The 18,309-nt window shown below is 57.9% G+C and overlaps 7 protein-coding genes across 7 annotated transcripts; 3 read left to right on the forward strand and 4 right to left on the reverse strand.

The window, feature by feature from the left end:
- Positions 1-88: 88 nt before the first annotated feature.
- Positions 89-1,234, reverse strand: DICSQDRAFT_164358 (P-loop containing nucleoside triphosphate hydrolase protein; the record flags this gene model as incomplete). Its single annotated transcript, XM_007360008.1, has 5 exons — positions 89-385; positions 438-523; positions 587-853; positions 911-1,057; positions 1,129-1,234. The coding sequence occupies 5 exons, from the start codon at positions 1,232-1,234 to the stop codon at positions 89-91; spliced, it is 903 nt and encodes a 300-aa protein (XP_007360070.1).
- A 2,883-nt stretch (positions 1,235-4,117) lies between these two features.
- On the forward strand, positions 4,118-5,756 carry DICSQDRAFT_94979 (uncharacterized protein). Its single transcript, XM_007360009.1, has 4 exons — positions 4,118-4,671; positions 4,745-4,832; positions 4,895-5,123; positions 5,213-5,756. Exons 1-4 carry the CDS (start codon positions 4,620-4,622, stop codon positions 5,489-5,491), a joined length of 648 nt encoding a protein of 215 aa, XP_007360071.1. The 5' UTR covers positions 4,118-4,619; the 3' UTR covers positions 5,492-5,756.
- Positions 5,732-6,633, reverse strand: DICSQDRAFT_151004 (uncharacterized protein; the record flags this gene model as incomplete). Its single annotated transcript, XM_007360010.1, has 2 exons — positions 5,732-6,393; positions 6,448-6,633. The coding sequence occupies 2 exons, from the start codon at positions 6,631-6,633 to the stop codon at positions 5,869-5,871; spliced, it is 711 nt and encodes a 236-aa protein (XP_007360072.1). The 3' UTR covers positions 5,732-5,868.
- A 250-nt stretch (positions 6,634-6,883) lies between these two features.
- On the reverse strand, positions 6,884-8,280 carry DICSQDRAFT_94985 (uncharacterized protein). Its single transcript, XM_007360011.1, has 3 exons — positions 8,193-8,280; positions 7,923-8,132; positions 6,884-7,868 (listed from the first exon to the last, which is right to left on the reverse strand). The coding sequence occupies exon 3, from the start codon at positions 7,670-7,672 to the stop codon at positions 7,049-7,051; it is 624 nt and encodes a 207-aa protein (XP_007360073.1). The 5' UTR covers positions 7,673-7,868; positions 7,923-8,132; positions 8,193-8,280; the 3' UTR covers positions 6,884-7,048.
- Positions 8,281-9,960: 1,680 nt separating this feature from the next.
- DICSQDRAFT_75292 (alpha-galactosidase) lies at positions 9,961-12,184 on the forward strand. Its single transcript, XM_007360012.1, has 11 exons — positions 9,961-10,175; positions 10,243-10,260; positions 10,315-10,427; positions 10,476-10,501; positions 10,566-10,806; positions 10,866-10,907; positions 10,962-11,028; positions 11,084-11,206; positions 11,260-11,327; positions 11,385-11,530; positions 11,592-12,184. Exons 1-11 carry the CDS (start codon positions 9,986-9,988, stop codon positions 11,911-11,913), a joined length of 1,356 nt encoding a protein of 451 aa, XP_007360074.1. The 5' UTR covers positions 9,961-9,985; the 3' UTR covers positions 11,914-12,184.
- A 335-nt stretch (positions 12,185-12,519) lies between these two features.
- On the forward strand, positions 12,520-15,763 carry DICSQDRAFT_94992 (uncharacterized protein). Its single transcript, XM_007360013.1, has 7 exons — positions 12,520-12,590; positions 12,662-12,780; positions 12,848-13,315; positions 13,387-14,750; positions 14,820-15,047; positions 15,151-15,234; positions 15,320-15,763. Exons 1-7 carry the CDS (start codon positions 12,526-12,528, stop codon positions 15,575-15,577), a joined length of 2,586 nt encoding a protein of 861 aa, XP_007360075.1. The 5' UTR covers positions 12,520-12,525; the 3' UTR covers positions 15,578-15,763.
- A 131-nt stretch (positions 15,764-15,894) lies between these two features.
- On the reverse strand, positions 15,895-18,081 carry DICSQDRAFT_130782 (uncharacterized protein). Its single transcript, XM_007360014.1, has 2 exons — positions 16,848-18,081; positions 15,895-16,777 (listed from the first exon to the last, which is right to left on the reverse strand). Exons 1-2 carry the CDS (start codon positions 17,797-17,799, stop codon positions 16,287-16,289), a joined length of 1,443 nt encoding a protein of 480 aa, XP_007360076.1. The 5' UTR covers positions 17,800-18,081; the 3' UTR covers positions 15,895-16,286.
- Positions 18,082-18,309: the final 228 nt, after the last annotated feature.

Consider the following 18,309-nt stretch of genomic DNA (forward strand, 5'->3'; position numbering starts at 1 on the left):
TACTTATGCATATATACTCTACGAGAGAAATGCGATGGTTCACGTGTGAATAAAGAAGAGAGGGAGCGAATGGCCGAGGAAGTCCCCTTCATTTTGATAGGGATAGGAACTGCCAGACCTTCGAGGCGACACCAGCCATCGTTTCCTTCCACTCTTTACTCCCCGGGTCTGTCGCGCCGCTTGCATTGTCTGGGCTGTAGAGCGCGTAGGGAATGCCGCGATCTCCGCCATGGCTCACGCCCGGGACAAGTGGGAGCTCGCCAAGGACGCCCACCCCGAACTGCTCCGCAGTAGCCCGAAAAGATGCCGGGGACCCGAACAGCTCGTGTGGTGTCGAACATGACGAACAGATGAAGTGCGACTCGTTCAACAAGAGGCCAACGATCTGGCCGCATGGTGAGCTCCACGTCCGTTGCGGCTGAATTACGGATACGTACCGGCACGGATATCTTCTGGAACATCGACACGCCCTTGCGGACGTCTGTCAAGGCAACATCTTGCGGCGTGGAGACGATCACAGCACCTACACAGCACGGTCTCAAGACCAATCCCGAATTGTGGACTGCGACCTAGGCATGTTGCTCACCGTCGACATTGACCAGTTGGCCGAGCGTCAGCGGCACGTCACCCGTCCCTGGAGGCATGTCGATGACCAGCACATCGAGTTCGGCCCCGCTGCCTGGGTCCCTCCAGTCTACGTCAAAGAGCAGCTGCTGTACGGCCTTCTGCACCATGAGCCCGCGCCACACAACGGCAGTATCGGCGGAGGAGTCGGTTCCCGGTATCTTAGGCAGCAAGAAGCCCATCGACATGCATGGAAGGCCATGGTTGACGACGGGCACGATGGCTCCGGCTGCACGGGTGTACGTGTTAGTAACAAAGTGGCTCAGATTCGTGCTCGAACGCTGACCTGCGGTCAACTCGGGCTCTTCTGCCTTCTCGAGAGCCATGAGCTTCGGAATGGAGGGCCCGAAGATGTCCAAGTCGAGTATGCCGACGCGCGGCCTTGTTCGCGGTGCATGTTCGGAATGCATCGCGAGCGAGAATGCAAGGTTCACTACATCACAATATGATTTCGGTAAATGACAACTGTTAGTTTGTGCAACAAAGTACATGCAATGGACCCACCGGCGACGGTGCTCTTGCCTACGCCGCCCTTGCCGCTAGCAACAGCCAGGACTTTCTTGACATAAGGTAACGATCGTCTCTGTATAGGGCCGCCTTTACGTGGCATCTGCGGCGGGGGCCCGGGTCGTCTTGGAAGTCCCTACATGGGTCAGTGTGCAGACCGTCCCACAAGGGCCAAGCGCACTCACCAGGGGATTCTCATGTTTCAATGGACGATAAGATGACAAACATCGTCGTGCTATCCATCGAGAAGCTGCAAGAGTCCGATACGCTGATGGCATAATGCACGACGGAGTGGTTTGTCACGGTCTTGAACTTGAACCGGACGGGAAGGAGCGATCAACGCTACTTATTATGCCTGTCTCATCATGGGCGCTTATATGCAGCACCAACCCGGTCCGCTTCCCGCCAGACAGTCCCGCGGGGAACTCCAGAGTTACAGGTCCAGACTGCCTTCGTCATAAGAAATCTCTACCCTCCCATAATCCTCACCGATCAACAAAAGCTCTGTCTTGTTGCCGCACGGGCCATTGCTGGACAGGGCACGTCGAATTGGAAGGCTGAGTCTCGGACTGGACGCCATACATCCAGCACTGTGCAGTCTAGGGTTGACGGACAATGACTAAACACTTGGATCTTCACTCACTCCAATGGATAGACGTGTGTTAACCTACATCTTGTCCACTGATATTGTGTGCTCTTTGTAGGTGCAGCAATATCAAGGCACATTCTAGGTGAGTATGTGAGTATATGGCTGTATCCATACACTGTTCACAGGATGCAATGCACAACCACTGGCAAGAATCTTATTTTCCGCATAGAATTCATATTCATGTACCACGAGTAGCAACTGCTGCTGTCATGATGTCTATAGATATCAACCTGGGTGGCGTCCCAATTCCTACCCACCCAGCATGTACTCGAGGGCTCGAACAAGGGTCGCTGCATCTCGAAAGCCATGGCCGATGTCCTTCGCACTTCCAACTGAGTACTTCCCTTGGTATCCGAAGAATCCAGTGGTATGCCAATTCCCGCCTCAGGACTACGGAAATGTAACGAATTCCGGGGCGTCCTCCGTGCTGCGGCTGCTCTTCCCGCCTGCGCGGGTCGCGGGCCATTAGCGCAGGCGAAAATGTTGTCTTGCCCGAGCCGGGGAGCCCGACTGGCACAAACAGATCAGCCTCCTTCGGCAGCGAACCTTCGCTCTCCAACGGATAGGGTGGCCTACATAGGTATGTTCGTGCAGCGCTTCCAGATGGCGCTGCAGTACTTCGCCACAAATATCTTACTGCTGCGTCTCGATACTTCTAGGGCGGATTGGGCGCTGTGCGGCGATGGCCTACTAAGCGGACATCGCGGGTTCTGTCCCGGTCGAGTCTCGCTTGGCTAAGCCGAATGGACGAGATAGCACGCTGCCACACTAATTTTGCTCACCTTTACCTCCACCACAGTGATCGAGCTCTCGTGCAACACGCATGGTCCGGATGGCCGTGGCATAAACGCGGTCACATTACTCGGAGCAGCAGAGCATGACGCGCGTTCTCGCCGCCGACATCCTCCTGACCGCGTACTTCAATGGCGCAGGAATGACACGCGCCCTTGGCTTGTCAGTGCTCAGTGCTCAGTAGTCGGCGCTGGGCCTCGAACAGCACGTCGGAATAGAACACGACGCTTCGTAGCTATGCCGCATCCTGGAGCATGTTAGCCTCTCACAACCCATCATCCTGAATAACTTGTTTTGCCAACGCCCGATGACGTCTCATGAATTCATGCTCAGGCAGTCGATCGTTGGCCGAGAAAGACACAAGGACGTCATAAGTCTTCCGGAGTCCTGACTTGCCGGTGTACTGCAAGGCGTCATAAGGAGGCTGACCATGGGCTGACATGGGCGGGTTAGCAACGCTGACGAGCATATAATCCCTCGGCAAGCACGGACTGCTCTCAGTTTCGGACCTCAAGGTACGTGCTTTCTTTCCGGTGGTGGCCCATTCAAGGTGCGTGGTTTCTCTTCGGTGGTGGGACTCGGCTACAAGGTACGTGGTTTCTTCCTAATCGTGGCGGTTTCCGCCTGAAGGTGCGTAGTTTCTTCACGGTGGTGGCGGTTTCGGACGCAAGGTACGTGGTTTCTCCCTATCGGCCTCTGGCCCTTCCAAGGTGCGTGGTTTCTTTTCCCGAGGGAGGGACTCCGGTCCTGGCGCATACCTTTCCGTGGTCCTCGGGATAAGTACCTTCCTGCTCGCCGCCTCAGGCTGAGCGGCCTGAGACGGAGAGCAGGTCGGGAAACCAAAATGCGCGGTCTTGTCTTCTCGTTGCCTGTGCCTTCAGACTTTGTTATATGATCTGTGATTCCTTCTACGGGATGAGACGGTTAATGCTCTAGCGTAAACTTCTGTTTTGAAAGCCGCAAGTTGTTCCTGGGTCATAGGTAGCATGAGTCTATCAATACGACGCAGCGAAGCTTTCAACGTCAACCCAAGTTAGAAGAAAGGACGCCGTACCTTCTAGTCGGCATTCATACTGCTTGCATGTAATTTGTTAGCCATGGGACAGCAGCACGCACTAAAGTCCGGCGCAACCAGAGAAGAGCTTATTGCCAATAGAGCTCCGTTATGTCCAATGATACAGTAGGCCCCTATTTCAGCTTTTCAGGTTCATAGAGTATACACACCATTCAAATGAGCAACTTGAGGGCACAAGTATTGGCCAGTTGCGCGGCCGTTGCCTCAAGCGCCGGAGGGTACTTACGGAGGATGACCTCCGCGGGTAATCCAGCCACAATGCCGCCGAGACATCGGCCACATGGCATAACGTTTTGAGACATGGCAGGCTGCTTGTCAAGGCCACCTGTCGCCTTTGTCGCATCGCCTATTCTAAGGCAACGCGCTTGGAACGCCGGCGTGCCGTTTTGCTAGTGTGTCAGGCACAACCGACAGGGTTTGTGATTATGTACATGCGATCTAGCGAACCGCGCGCTGATACGGGGTCGCCTTTGAGACTGGGGTGGCAGGACAAACGATGGGCTGAGAGCATGCGTTCTATCTTTGCCATCGAATTCTCGGCGTATACGCCCTGTCACGATGCCCGTCATCCAAGACTGTGTTTAGAAGGCTAGTTGGATAGCTTCGGATGCTTCGACCAAGCTCGAATGGAGCGGGCTAATCAGTCTACCGCACAAGCGTCGTTGTACGCGGCTTGCCGGGACTGAAGCGCATGCACAGAAGGTCGCCAAGGAGATCTCAAGGCCGGCAACCGCTCGCCGGCCGAGGGCGGGCACGCCGACACGGCCTCCGGCCGCGCCAAGCAGCGTCAGTGATCCTTCTTCGTAGGCGTAGGCGCCAGTATCAAACCCGGGCGCACTCAGAACAGGTTCCGTACTTCCTCCCTCCCACCACCCACAGCAGTCCTACGACGCCTCCGACGACTTCAGCGGCCCCGGTCTGTCCTTACGAGCATCCACATTCGTTACTTCGCTCCCCGTTCCATCTGAAGCCATGTTCTCCCGCTCTGTCGTCGCTGCCCTCGTTGCTGCTCCTCTCGTCGCCAGTACGTCATCCCTGTTTGGTTTCCCTGCTTCAGGCCGTACCCAGTGTCGTGCTTACCTGTGTTCCTCTACTAGCTGCCTTTGCGGCATCGTGCACCCGTACATACACCGTGAAGGAGGGCGACTGGTGTGATACCATCTCCGCTCAGCACAATGTCTCTACGTGAGTTGCCCAATATTCGTTCGCACCCTCTCGGCGGTCTCATACACGCTGTGCCGATGCAGCTACCAGCTCGCCGCTGTGAACCCGGATATCGACGACCTCTGCAACAACCTCGCTGTTGGCCAGAATCTCTGCTTAGGTACCGAGGGCGAGGATTGCAAGAGCACGCACGTCGTCGAGGCCAACGACTCTTGCGAAGGCCTCTACGGCACCTACGGCATCAACGCGACCGTCCTCTACCACAACAACCCGCAGCTCGACGCCGCTTGCGACAACCTGTACATCGGCGAGGTACGTCCGTGCCTGACAGCGCAGCTCGGTCTCTTTCGCGTAATAATAGATTGACTCAATTTTGCGTCCTTCGCGTCCTTCCATTTCAGGTCGTCTGCGTGGCCAACTCTCTCGTTGCGCCCGCGCCCCCCTCTGGCACGGTCACTATTGCCGTTCCTACGAGCACCAAGGTCGCCACCACTTCGATCGCCATTCCTACGAGCACCGAGGTCGCCACTACTTCGATCGCCATTCCTACGAGCACCGAGGTCGCCACCTCGATCGCTGTTACCTCAGTCGCCCACAGCACGATTACCAGCTCTGCCCCCGCGGCGACCGAGACTGACGACGACGATGACGACGACCTCCCCTTCTGCGACGAGCTCTAAATCCCACATGATTGCGTTCGCCGTAGACGTCACAATCGCTAATGCCCCCTTCCCTCGTCCGTGAAGGCATTTGTTTGTTTTGTCGCTACGCTCTTCCATACCCGCACTATGTTGTGCATTCGTTGTCATCATTACCTAATTTTGTTTCCTACGTAGATAGTTCCAGCGGACTATCAGTTGTGTCGCACGCAATGTTGAACATCGCTTGGGTCCCGCGGGCCCGTGGTCGTAGTGAGATACGGAGAATATACAACATGTTGAATCCTGAACTGCCATACGAGAGCATACACACATTGAGAGCTCACTACATCTAGAGGGTCCATGCAAGAAAACAACGATAGCAATAGGTGCAAGCACGTACAGTCTGCTCTCTGCCGCTACGATTCCTCCAAATACCCCTGCACGATGAGATGCTCGATATCTGACCTGCGCACGAGGAATCGATGCCCGCGCTTGAAGTCGATTGCCCCGAGCTCCGTGTGCACGATCCCGCAATCCCTCACGACGCGGACATGCACCTGCAGATCCTTCGGCGGATACGATATCGGCGCGAGCAGGTCCACGTCCTCCGTCAACCCCGCGCCCGCGCCCGACGCCGACGAGAACGCCTCCGTGCGCAACGTGAGGAGCGACGCGGCGTACGATCGCAGGAAGTCGACCTCGTGCGGAGAGAGCTTCGACCGGATGTCCTGCGGCGCGGCCGACGCGGCTCCCCCCGCGCTCGCGTCCGCGGCAGCCGGGGCGGGGGCGGGGGCGAGCGAGAGGAGGAGCGGCAGCGCGCCGCCGACGGACCAGTAGAGGTCCTTCAGGAACTCGACGCGGTGGTGGTGGTACGCGAGCAGGCAGCGCTTGTTGCGGAGGATCGCGGTCTGGTAGAGCAGGACCGTCGGCATGTACGCGTTCTCGCCCTTCTGGTTGCGCGGGCCGTCGTCGCCCAGCGTCGCGTCGGGGTCTGCGTCGGGGGCGGGGGCGGCGGAGTGGGCAAGGGCGGCCTCGATGGCGGCCTCGAGGTCGCGCTGCTCGCGGATGATGGAGCGGACGAGGACGTCGTTGTACTTGAGGAGGGTGTTGGTGGCCGTGGACCGGCGGGACTCGGTGAGGAGCTGCGTGGCGAGGTCGCCGTACTGGTTTGCGTTGCTCATGGCGGAGATGAAGTGTAGGAGAGACGGATGGTGGTCAAGAAGCAGTTCCCTATGTCCCTCCAGAGCAGTGCCCACGCGCCTCCCTGCACTCAAGGCGCGTCGCGACGCGTTCTGTCACGCTCAGACAGCCCTCGGCGTCTGCAGAAGGCGTTCAAATAAGCAGCGAGTGTTTCTGAGGCTCGGTTACGAGGATCTCTGAAGAGCGAACTGCACCTTAGGCCAACAACCCTGTTGGTGACGTTGCATCATTGGGAATTGTATATGAGGACGATGATTCCAGAACAGAAAACGACCCGGAGACTCTTGTCTTCTTGTAACTGACTCGCACGATACTCTACGATGTGAGAACCTGTACTTATGATAGCATACCGCGAACCACAGGACCCATCATAGATAACGAATCGCGCCGAACAAGTCACCGATCTCGTTCCACCACGTGTATACCGCCCACCGCGGCGTTGTGACGAACCAGCGCAGGACGTCCCGGGGGCGGTGCCGTGTCCGGGACGTCAGCAAAGCGGGGGCACGGACACGTCTTCCACGGCCGCGCGCAGAGATAGCAGAACTCCTTCTGGCACCGGCACGTCATGTGATAGCAGCCCACGGTGAGCTCTACGAGGTGTTTGCACGAGGGGCAGCGCTGCCAACCCTCCTCCTGCCCGAGTTCGAGCACGACGTCGTCCGAGTGGTCCGCGCATGTGCGGCCTGGGTGCGCGGCGAGCTTGCAGCTGCCACAGGTCTGTGCGCGACAGGAAGGCGAAGTGCAGGCGATGGACGTAGGGGAGGCTGTCGCAGCGCCTAGGAATGCGGAGCAGGCAGGGATGTGGCAGTAGATGCGGTCCTTGGTGCCGAACTCGCGGCTCTTCTTCTCGTAGAGTTCGATCAGGGAGCTGTCAAGGAACGGCCATGCATCGTCGAGTTTAATAGGCTGTTGACAGCACTTCGGAGGGAAGAGCGTCTCGTCGCGAGTCGCGTTCTCGAACATGAGACGGAGGCAGGAGACGTCGAGGTGGTGTCCGCAGGGCGTGTCAATAACCATACCCTCTATCTCGTCTCCGCAAACCACACAGGATGGGAGAGACGTGGGTTCTGGTGGATCATTGTCATGAGAAGGGCTGTAGTCGAGTAGGAGGGAGAGTTCGTCTTCGTCTTCGGTTTCGTCTTCAGGGGATGCAGGGGTCTGAGGAACGAACGCTAAGCGTCTATTTCGTATGTCGGGGGAACTAGAGCGACTCCTATACGTGTATCAGCTGCAATACCCACATATACGGGTGGCATATAGTACACACCTGGTGGGCCCCGCAAGCCGGGCTTCCTCGTACGGCCCAACAGATAGGTCGAGAAGCCAGTTGGACGACGCTGTCGAGTTTTGGGAGCTACGAGGGATTATCGCAGCATTTGATGCGAGATCGTCCGCAGAGTACGCTCCAAAGCTTGGTGCACGAGTATAGAGTGAATAAATGGGAAGGGAGCTGGAAGGAGATCCGAAACGGGTTACGCTATGGCATGTATGCGGTCAGCGGAAACCCAAAGCAGCATGGGCGAAAACTGATAATTACATGCGCCCTCTCCTCGTACCCGGCCCAGAACCGGATGCTTCGGTGGTGTGGTCGAGCGGCGGAGAATCGGACTGCCGTGATGAGTTGCTTCTGCAAACCTAATCCGTCATCTCGCCAGATAGAGGTGATCCTCGAGTTCTTACCTGCTCTTGCCACGAAGCCTCGGGGGAGGTCGCGGAGGAGGCTCTCTCCCTTGCGACAGCGCTACCGCCATGAGATGGTCGTAGTGGGCCATCTCCTCCATCTCCATCAACTCATCCAGGAGTTCCTCGTCCACTGAGCCGTTAGCGAGATGATCTTTGGTGTGTATGAGTAGTCCCTCAGCTTCCTCTGCAAACAACGCGAGCGCAAGGTCATGGTCACTCAGGTCAACTACCGAGTGAGAGCTCTCGCGCTTGGCTAGGATGTCGTCGATATCGTCGACACTCATGGTAGATATCAACCCCATGAGTGCCGAGAGGCCATCCTGGAGAGGGGGAACTGGTTTACGCCTGACGGGTGATGTTGTTCGCTTCAATGGAGGTATTGGGGACTTATCGAGGCTAGCAGATGTGCGAGGAGGTGTCGGAAGTGCAAGAGAAGCGTTAGCGACGCGCATTGCCATGGCTGTGGGTGGATGTATGAGAGAGGGAAGGAATTGCAGATCCAGCGGCCACACTGGATGCTAATATATAGACATTTGGTCGCTGCAGCAAAAACGTTGAACGCGGAGGCTATGCGCCCGCGCGCAGACAGAGACGGGAGAACGAGGCAACCCCGTAGTGAGGCGGCCAGAAAGTTTCGGACCTTCGAGTTTGACTGCCCACAATGATTGGATTTGAGGTAGCAAGGGACAAGGACGTCCTTTGCATGGAGCTCTAGATCCTCCTCATATTACTTCAGTTCAAGCTCTCGTTGCATGGTTCGTCGGCGTGCAGGAGTTCAGTTGCACGTATAGTGAAGTACGCCTTCGTCAATCGAGAGCGTTCCGTCGCCTGTATAAGTAACATTATTCAGTGCGCCAGGCAGCTATCGAGACGTGAGACGCAACGTACTTTTACTCACACCCCTTTAGTGGAGACGAGTACCCAAAGAGTTGCAATCCGAAGGGATCGACAGCAGGGCGATGCCGATCCTCGTTGTCCTGGATTTGTCTGGATGAAGCTGATGTGAGAAGGCTGACCGTCCGTCAAACTCGGACCGGACCATGTAATCTCATACGAAGACAGTGTGTGCATGTGAAGGGCGTGTGGCGAGCTTCCTGCTGCAGCAAACATGGACGCGTGCAGTTAGGCAACAAGTATAAGGTTATGAACGTGCCAGAGTTGCATCGAGTGCGGCGCTTACTGTGGGTGGCAGTGTACGTGTGTCCCCGCGTTGCACCGTGTTTTTACGACATCCGGTGAAGGCATGCTGGAGCCCGCCGATACTAAGCACCTCTCGCACCGTCCTCGCCCCTTTGAGTCGCGCGCCCTAGATGCCATGCTCACCCTATTACCTACAGCTCAAGAGCGAACGTATCCCAAGTACCGTCAGCCAGCGGCCCGTCTCCGCTTTCTGGCTAGGTCACGCCGCCGTTCACCTCCGTTCTGCCGAGTTCAACGAAGAGTAGCAGACGGCTTCTGCATCACGTTCAATGGCCTGTCGTCCGTCATCTGACCGGAGACCATGTACTCTGACGCCGATGGCCGCTTCCATCATTCCCGCCCCGACACCGCACTCCATTCGAGACCTCTCATTTTGCCTTAAAAGCCACTCCTCCTCTCACCCCCCCTTTTTCTGACCGCCTAGTCGAGCCACGCCCGCACCTTGCCATGGCACGCAAACTCCTCGCTCTCGTCTCGGCAGTGCCAGTGGTTGTGGCGCTCAACAATGGCTTGGCACTAACTCCTCAGATGGGGTGGAACACCTGGAACCATTTCGGCTGCGGCATCAACCAGGACACCATCGTGAACTCGGCCAAAGCCCTCATCTCCAACGGCTTGGACAAGCTGGGTTATGAATGTGAGTACGAACCACGCAGCTGCGATTGAGTCCGAGAGCCTCATTGTGAACACGCGTCCGTCTGCAGATGTCCTCGTCGACGACTGTAAGCTCTTCCTCCTCATTGCGGTAACACAGCTTTGTTGACGCGTTGCAACAGGCTGGCAAGCTGATGCTCGCGACCCCGACACCGGTGCTCCTGTCGAGGACAAGAGCAAGTTCCCGGATGGCATCAAGGCCGTCGCGGACCAGGTACACTCTCTGGGTCTGAAGGTACGCAGCCATACGAGCGCGATCGCTCCCCGCCTCATGTGCTCCTAGTTCGGCATCTATAGCAGCGCCGGAACGTAAGCAGCAGTTTTAGTCGAGTGGTGTCCTAGTGCCGTAAAGCAGACTGAACTTCGACGTCAGGTATACATGCGGCGGCAAGTTTGGTTCCCTGGACTACGAGGAAATCGACGCGAAGACGTACGCTTCCTGGGGCGTCGATTACCTCAAGTACGACAACTGCAACAACGAAGGCCGTGCCGGTACACCCCAGATCTCGTACGAGCGGTACAATAACATGTCGCAGGCTTTGAATGCGACGGGGCGTCCCATTCTTTATTCCATGTGCAACTGGGGCGAGGACGGTCCATGGAACTTCGCCGTTGTACGTCATATGCTATTTTCGAAAACATCTGCGAAGCGTGACGATTACCTTCTTGGCAGAACATTGCGAACAGTTGGCGGATCTCCGGAGATATTTACGACGTGAGCCGATTTTGCACATCTAACAACGAGGGGAGAATGTTGACTGCGTTGCAGAATTTCGACCGTTATGATGACCGCTGCCCATGCACAAGCATGCTGGACTGCAAGCTGGCTGGATTCCGTGAGCGAATCTTATACGTGCGCACATGAACGTCTGTGCTGATTGCCCGCCTCAGATTGCGCTATGTCTCGCATCATCGATTTTTCTGCTCCTCTGGGGCAGAAGGCGGGTAAGGGCCACTGGAATGATCTCGACATGCTCGAAGTCGGCAATGGTGGTATGACCTACGACGAGTATGGTGAGTGAATCCTAAGCAGTGACAGAGTGCCAGCCTTACAGCTCATTGCCTAGTCACGCACTTCTCAATGTGGGCCCTTGCAAAGAGTCCTCTCATTCTCGGTAACGACGTCACCGACATGGTTAGTTGCCCTGCATATGGTGGCTATATCGCTTACAAATGATGTTTGGGCACGCAGTCGGATGAAACAAAGCAAATCATCACCAACGATGCTATCATCGCTGTGAACAAGGACACCAACGGTTCTCCCGCCATCCGTGTATGGAAGAAGCCTGTTTCCCAGGGCGGCGACATCCAGCTTTGGTCCATTACTCTTGTAAACTAGTAAGTACTTCCATCTCTGCCATCACGGCATGCGTACTCACCCACGGAACACTCTTCCCAGCCAGTGGGTCTTCGCCGTTCTGAACACTTCCCCTGTAAACCAGACGGTGGATATCTCGCTCCTCGACGTCTTCATTGATCAGGGTAGCTCCTTCGGCTCTGGCACATTCACCCTCTCCGACCTCTGGCAGAAGGACTCGTCTGGCAACTGGGGCGCCTCGGTTGGCAACGCCCAAGGCACATTCACCGTTTCGGTCAACAGCCATGCCACTCGCGTCTTCAAGGCAGTCCCGGCGTCGTCGTCGTCCAGACGAGAATTTGAGACTGTTGACGATCCTCATGCGTACTACCCTGGCGGCGACTCTCGCGAGTTGCTCTTGTGAGGGGAAAAGAGCTGGGATGGAAGAATAGTTGGATGAAGACGAAACTAGCGTATTCGGGGATGGAAATAGGTTTGCTCTCGTACGCTGTGTGCGCGCATGCTTGTAAGATAGATGGATTGCTGGCATGGACCGTAACGTGGCTGTGTTGTGAGTGCATACGCGAACTCCGACTAGCGCACCGAGACATCATATGTATTGTATACTGTACCATCCTTTCAGTACCTGTTGCAACATCTGGGAGTCGTAGCAAGCACTCCCCATTTGTACATACCTCTCAGTGCTTAGTGAATGGATACTCTTTCGAGTTACGAAGGGTGATCCCACAGCCGAACACAAGATAGATTATGACACATGCAGGTGTAGCCTCGTCTGTTGCGCCAGATACAGAACGCGAGGAGTATCCGAGAGAGGATGCGGTCGAACACTACGCTTGCCAAAGTGAGGTGTCTGCAGCTGTCAGGCGCTTGACTGGCGTCTATCGGAGAACTGAGGAAGTTTGCGGACAAGCGCCACTATCACCTCTCCTGGGTGCGCTCGGACACAGACCGCGAATCATCATCTTGACTCTCTTCTCCTTTCCTGACGGCCTCCCACGTCCTCCGTAGGCCAACAATGCTTTACGACCCTGATACTGCCAACCATCTCAAGCCATGGCTTATCCGAACACTTGAACCAATGTCAGTAGCGCCGCGTTCACGTTGCTTCTCGTGGAGTAACAGATGCCTAACACCGTTCCTTTGTCCCGTAGATGCGACGCAGAGCCTAGCGCGCTCGCGGACTACATCCTTGCCCTGCTCAAGCATCAGGCGCCCGAATCCGAGCTACGGAAAGAGCTGATAGCACAGCTGGAGGAGTTCTTGGAGAAAGGTGCGTGCATTACATTGGCCATGCCACTGAGGCACTGACATGGATACGTCTGCGGGATGCTGCGTAGAGTGCCCCCCATTTGTTGACACACTCTTCACCGCGCTGCGGACCAAGTCTTACCTCCCCTACTCCGCAACTGCTTCATCGTCTTCCACCGGCTTCGCCTCGTCGAGCGCGGCTGCGGGCGACAGCGGCATCCCCATACCCGTGGACGCACTCCTCTCATTAAACTCCTCGTCACCTGAACGCAGCCGGAAACGCGGCATTGACGACGACTACGATCAGCATGGGCCCTCGAAGGGCGCACGGCTGAGTCACGACGGGCAGTTTTCGCGATATGGTGGGCGTGGACGCGGTGACGACCGGTCATCATGGGGCGGGAGGGGCGACCGTGGGGCACGCATGGAGCTGAATGGTGGACGCGCTGACTACATGGACGGCGGGATGCAGGGAATGCAGATGAACGCGAACGGGCGTGGGGGCCAGGGTTACCGGCCACCCGAACAACGGCGTGGAATATGTCGGGACTATCACAGTGAGTCGCCATATGCGTTCATATCTCGTCGTTTTGTACCTCATAGCGTTTCATGTTCGCCCCGCTGGCAGACAACGGCTACTGTGCGCGGGGCGTTTACTGCAAGTACAGCCATGGCGACGACGCTGTCATCCCCTCACAGTTATTCCCTATGGGCCCGGGTGGGATGCCCTTCTTGCCAATGATGGGTCCGGGAGGCATGCCGTTCCCTATAAATGCTGCTGCGGGTGGCGTGTATGACCCCCACGAGCGGATGGATATGAGGCCGATGGGTGGCATGGGTATTGGGCGCGGCCAGAACGCACGACCAGCCGTATTGCCGCGGACAGAGGATAGAGATAGCTCTATGGGCCAGAATCCCGGGGAGTTGCCAGTCATCCAGGATCTGACACCTCAGGTGCCGATCGAGGACGTGTCGCCCCATAACAGCGGTGAAGCCTTCCGACAGCAGCAACAGGCGCTCCCTATGGACGGTGTCGTGCCCACAGGCGAGATGAACGGCGGTGGACCTGCCCCCTATCTCCCTGGTCCCAGTACTGACGGACACGCTCCACAACAACGGCCGTACAACGCAAATGGGCGTGGTGGCGGCAGGGGGAGGGGTCGTGGCATATTTGGCGGCGATGCACAGAGTTTCCGCCCCACGCAGAAGCGCGACGACAAAACGCTTGTTGTGGAGAAGATCCCGGAGGACAGGTTGTCGCTCGGGGCTGTCAATGACTGGTTTAGCAAGTTCGGCACAGTCACGAATGTCGCTGTCGATGCTGCGAGCGCGAAAGCTCTCGTCAGCTTCACCAACCACGAGGATGCGCATAAGGCATGGAAGTCGGAGGAGGCCGTCTTCGGCAACCGGTTCGTCAAGGTCTTCTGGCACCGGCCCATGGAGGGTCACGGACAGGTCGGCCAGCGTATGCTTGCCGCGTCTGCGAACGTTGTCGCGCAGAGAGCAGTAGGGACATCAGCCCCGACTTCCTCAGCTGCTGCACCTGAAGGCTCCCCTGCTCCTCAACCCCCTACTACCTCCGCTGCACCTGCCTCTCGCACCCCTTCTTCATCGTCCTCGGCTGCAGCCGCACTTGCTGCGAAGCAGAAGCTGCTGGAGCAGCAGATCGCGGAGCAGAAGTCGCTCATGTCTCTGCTTACCACAGCGTCTCCTGAGGAGAAGAAACATATCATGGCCCGCCTACGTAAATTGGGCGAGGAAATGAAGCCATCTCCCACACCAGCAGCCGCCTCCTCTTCCCTGTCTCCTCCTGCCGCCCCCTCATTTGTACCCCCAAAACGTGCCGTGAGCTCGACACCTCGCACCGAGGACCAAGAGCGGGCAGAGCGCGAACGGTTGGATAAGGAGTTGGAGCTACAGCGCGCCGAGGGTGATGGCGAGGAAGAGAGCACCGAGGAACTGAAAGCGAAGCTTGAGAAGCTTAAGGCTGAGGTACGTCATTTCCGCTTCGTTTCCAACATACCTTAGATCAGTTCCGCTAATTATGATGCTTACTTCCAGGCTGCGAGCCTCGGCATACCCGTCACCACGGATACCTCGTCCTCGTATGGCAGCTCGACATACCGGCCGTACCGCGGTCGCGGCAGGGGCGGCCCACGATCCTTCTACCGCGGCGCGACGCGAGGCGGGCCCCCGCGGGCGAGCATGAGGCTTGACAACCGTCCAAAGAAGCTCCTCGTCAAAGGCGCGTCCGCGGAGTCCCTGCAGGCCGTGCGAGACTGGTACGAGGTGCGTACAGTCTCATGTTGGCGTCTTCATGCCATGTCATCATGTGTGTGAGCTCGTTGTTGGGCGCATGTGCTGATGGTGGCCCTTGTGCGCGTGTAAACAGACGACCGGACAGGTAGAGTCGGTCGAGACGACGGACGGCGGCGATGTGCTTGTGTCCTTCCGGAGTCGTGCCGCGGCTGAACAGGTAAGCACCCCTCTTCCACATACGCCATCGTGCCTTGTGTGCGTGCGATGCGCCTTCCGTTCGATGCTAACCCTCTTTGTTGCAGGGTTTCGCGAAAGGCTCACACATTGCTTTGGTCGGGCCTGTGCAGGTCTCCTGGTTCACCGGGCATGCCACGGGGACTCTCACTCAGGCACTTTCGGCGGCCACAGCGTCATCTGGGACCGATTCGCAGAAGAACGCCACCGTGACACACAGCCCATCGGCGCCTGCGGACGATACAGACTCGCACATGCTTCAAGAGGAGGTCGAGCCGGAGGCGGGTGGATGGGCCGCTGACGAGGACGGGTTCGGCATGATGTGATGATCGTGGACCGAGTCGTTCTCGAAGTGCACTGCGCGTTCCCAAATGCTACTGCAAGTGCAATAGCAAATGTCCCGGTTCCTTCTTTCGTCTCTTCATGCTCCTTTGTAACCCTACATTACTGTGGCTCGGGTCGTAATGACGAGACCAGCGGTGGCCTCAAAATTAGTCCATGCCACCGATCGCCTTCTGGCGTAGCCTATACCTCTCATGCGTGCCATGCCGGTGGACGAAGCGGAAAGCGGACCGCAGCAAACATCTTTGTTTCTCCCCTTCGCAGGGTGCATAGTGTATTGAATCACCCGGCGCTGGACGTAGGCTCTGATATGGCGTGCGCATAGTATTGGGCTGGATCTGTTGGTGATATAATGTTTGCTATAATGCAAACGGATCGTGCGGCGACTTCTCTTCCGACCAATTTCTACTAATGGACTATCCCCGATGCCCAGCTCTTGCTCCTTCTCCTTTGTAACCCTCCCCTCTGTACCCACGCTCGTGTGAATAGTGTTAGGTTCCTACGGTATGCAACCCGTCAATCAAACCCAAGGACATGCGCATATGCGCGTATGTACTTGATGCAACATCATACAGTAAATTAACTGTGTCCTAGCGTTCGCGCGAGAACCCCGCGTGCGCTGTCCGGAAACGATCGCAACGAGTCTCCCCGACCTCGACCATGACCACGCAAGGTTTACGCCACTCGCGTATGCTACGAGACGGCGCTCTTCCGCGCGGCCGCCGTCTGTGACTTCGAGCGCGACTTGCGCAGCTTGCCCGACGAGCCCGAGCCTGACAGCGGCATGCTGTACGCGGACGGGGGCCCCACGGGGACGGCCCCCGTCGCAGACGCACCTGACGCGGGTTCGGACGGTCGCGCAGCCTCTCTCGGCCGGCCGCGCGCGATGTGGTCTCCCGGGAATGATGTCGGGGGCGTGGGGTAGGCATCCGCGGCTGTGACCGTGTCCGAGCTCGCGCTCATGTACACGGACGGCACGGGGGGCACCGCGGGCGGAGGCATCATCTCCATCTGCTGCGGCACGGACGAAGAGCGCGCATGGCCCGAGGATGGGACGGGTGGGCGCGAGTCCTCCGCGCTGAAGGCGGCGGATTGGGACTGCGCGCGGCGCACGTTGCCTGCGCTGGTGGAACTGGTCGCAGAGAGGTTGCTCCGCGAGCGCTGGTACGGCGGGCGCGATCCGGCTGGGGCGCAGAGAGAAGACAAGGGAACTCAACGAAACAACGCGAAGGAGGGAACGAGGACACGACTCACCATACGAGTTGCTTGGACTGCCGTTGGAGGATGATGGCCTTGAGGACTGACGGGAACCGACCACGACCCATGGGTCTGCCATACTTCTGCGGTCTCCAGCGGCGCTGTAGAAGCTGTAGGACCTCTCCACTCCCTCCGGAGGCGCGTACAGCTGGGGAGCCAAAGGGGTGGGGAGTACGATCTGGATGTTGCTGTGGATAGAATGGGCAGGACCGCGTAGGGTGTTGCCAGAAGTCGAGTGTGAGGTCTGCACGGAGTGCATCGTGCCCGAGGACGAGACGACAGATGTCGGCCGTTGGCGCGAGCGCGACGCGCGCGGGGGCCTTGAGCGCGCAGGAGTAACCATGACTGACGCGGAAGACTCGACAGAGTGACTGACATCTGAAGGCGATGTGGGAACCAACACCGCGTTGACGTCTGAGATGCCATCACTGGATGAGCTTACAACGCTGGCCATGCTGGCGTGCGGGTTGTTGCTGACGGGCAGGAAGGCCGGATTCGGGGGCAAGAGGTCCTCGGTCGTGGACGGAGTCGGGAAGGGCGAGCCCTCGAGGGAGTCGACGGCCCAGCTGCTCTCGCGGGTCGGACCGCGGCTCACTGAGATGTCGGGACTACTGCGGATGAGGGAGGCGCTGCTCCCGCTGGCGGAGAGGAAGTGTGAGTAGGCACGCGGCTTCTGGTGGTAGGGAAGAGGATCGAGCCATGTGGTGGGACGAGGGGCACGGTCGGCGAAAGACGAGAGTTGCTGCTCGCGGTGGTGGGCGAGGTCTTGGGGAGGGGGTAAGGGGATGGTGGAGCGGCGGAACTGACGAGCGAAGAAACGCCAGGCGAACAGGGCGAATGCAAGAGCAACGACCGAAGCTGCGACGACGGCTATGATGATGATTGTGGAAGTAGAAATTTTGGAGGAGCTGGAACTGTCCCTGGGGACGAGGGACGGGACATCGGGCATAGTCTGGGATCCAGAGCGGGCGGGCTTGGGGTAGTCTGTTGCTAGTCGCGACCTTGTGGGTCGTAAGAAGGCGGCAGGTAGGGTGAGCAAAGGAGCGTGCTGAAAAGAGTGGCGGAGCGATGGGCGATATTAATACATAAACAAGAGAGCCTCGCGCGGCCGTCGGTAAGGAGTGTCGAGATGGCAGTTGGCGGTGCGCTTTGAGCCAGGGAGTGGGGGAGGGAAGGACGGGGAGGAGGGGAAGGAGGTTGGTCGGCAAGAGTGGCTGGGCGCAGGACGCGGGGAGGGGTATGAGGAAGGGGAGGAGGAGGACGAGGGCGGCTGGACGGGCTCGGACGAAGACGAGTACGTGCTTCTGACAGACAGCGCCTGCACGGCCGACGGCACCCGCTCCCGTCCCATTTTGGGGTTTACTGTATGCCGCCTCAATTTATTGCGATCCTCCCACGCCTTGTGCCTCGGCCGGAGCGCCCGCCGCCGCCGGATTCCGTCTGACTCGGAGACTGTACC

Source organism: Dichomitus squalens, assembly GCF_000275845.1.
Source record: "Dichomitus squalens LYAD-421 SS1 unplaced genomic scaffold DICSQscaffold_1, whole genome shotgun sequence".
NCBI lineage: Eukaryota > Fungi > Basidiomycota > Agaricomycetes > Polyporales > Polyporaceae > Dichomitus > Dichomitus squalens.

Excerpts from the sequence above, each read along its gene's own strand:
- DICSQDRAFT_75292 (XM_007360012.1), top strand. The coding sequence starts at position 9,986 with ATGGCACGCAAACTCCTCGCTCTCGTCTCGGCAGTGCCAGTGGTTGTG. Across the intron at positions 10,908-10,961 it reads TCTCCGGAGATATTTACGAC|AATTTCGACCGTTATGATGA; the intron begins GTGAGCCGATTT and ends ACTGCGTTGCAG. Across the intron at positions 11,328-11,384 it reads GTAACGACGTCACCGACATG|TCGGATGAAACAAAGCAAAT; the intron begins GTTAGTTGCCCT and ends TTGGGCACGCAG.
- DICSQDRAFT_94979 (XM_007360009.1), top strand. The coding sequence starts at position 4,620 with ATGTTCTCCCGCTCTGTCGTCGCTGCCCTCGTTGCTGCTCCTCTCGTC. Across the intron at positions 4,672-4,744 it reads TGCTGCTCCTCTCGTCGCCA|CTGCCTTTGCGGCATCGTGC; the intron begins GTACGTCATCCC and ends TTCCTCTACTAG. Across the intron at positions 4,833-4,894 it reads GCTCAGCACAATGTCTCTAC|CTACCAGCTCGCCGCTGTGA; the intron begins GTGAGTTGCCCA and ends GTGCCGATGCAG.
- DICSQDRAFT_94985 (XM_007360011.1), bottom strand. The coding sequence starts at position 7,672 with ATGGTTATTGACACGCCCTGCGGACACCACCTCGACGTCTCCTGCCTC.
- DICSQDRAFT_130782 (XM_007360014.1), bottom strand. The coding sequence starts at position 17,799 with ATGCCCGATGTCCCGTCCCTCGTCCCCAGGGACAGTTCCAGCTCCTCC. Across the intron at positions 16,778-16,847 it reads CAGTCCAAGCAACTCGTATG|CCGGATCGCGCCCGCCGTAC; the intron begins GTGAGTCGTGTC and ends TCTGCGCCCCAG.
- DICSQDRAFT_94992 (XM_007360013.1), top strand. The coding sequence starts at position 12,526 with ATGCTTTACGACCCTGATACTGCCAACCATCTCAAGCCATGGCTTATC. Across the intron at positions 13,316-13,386 it reads AATATGTCGGGACTATCACA|ACAACGGCTACTGTGCGCGG; the intron begins GTGAGTCGCCAT and ends CCCCGCTGGCAG. Across the intron at positions 14,751-14,819 it reads TTGAGAAGCTTAAGGCTGAG|GCTGCGAGCCTCGGCATACC; the intron begins GTACGTCATTTC and ends GCTTACTTCCAG.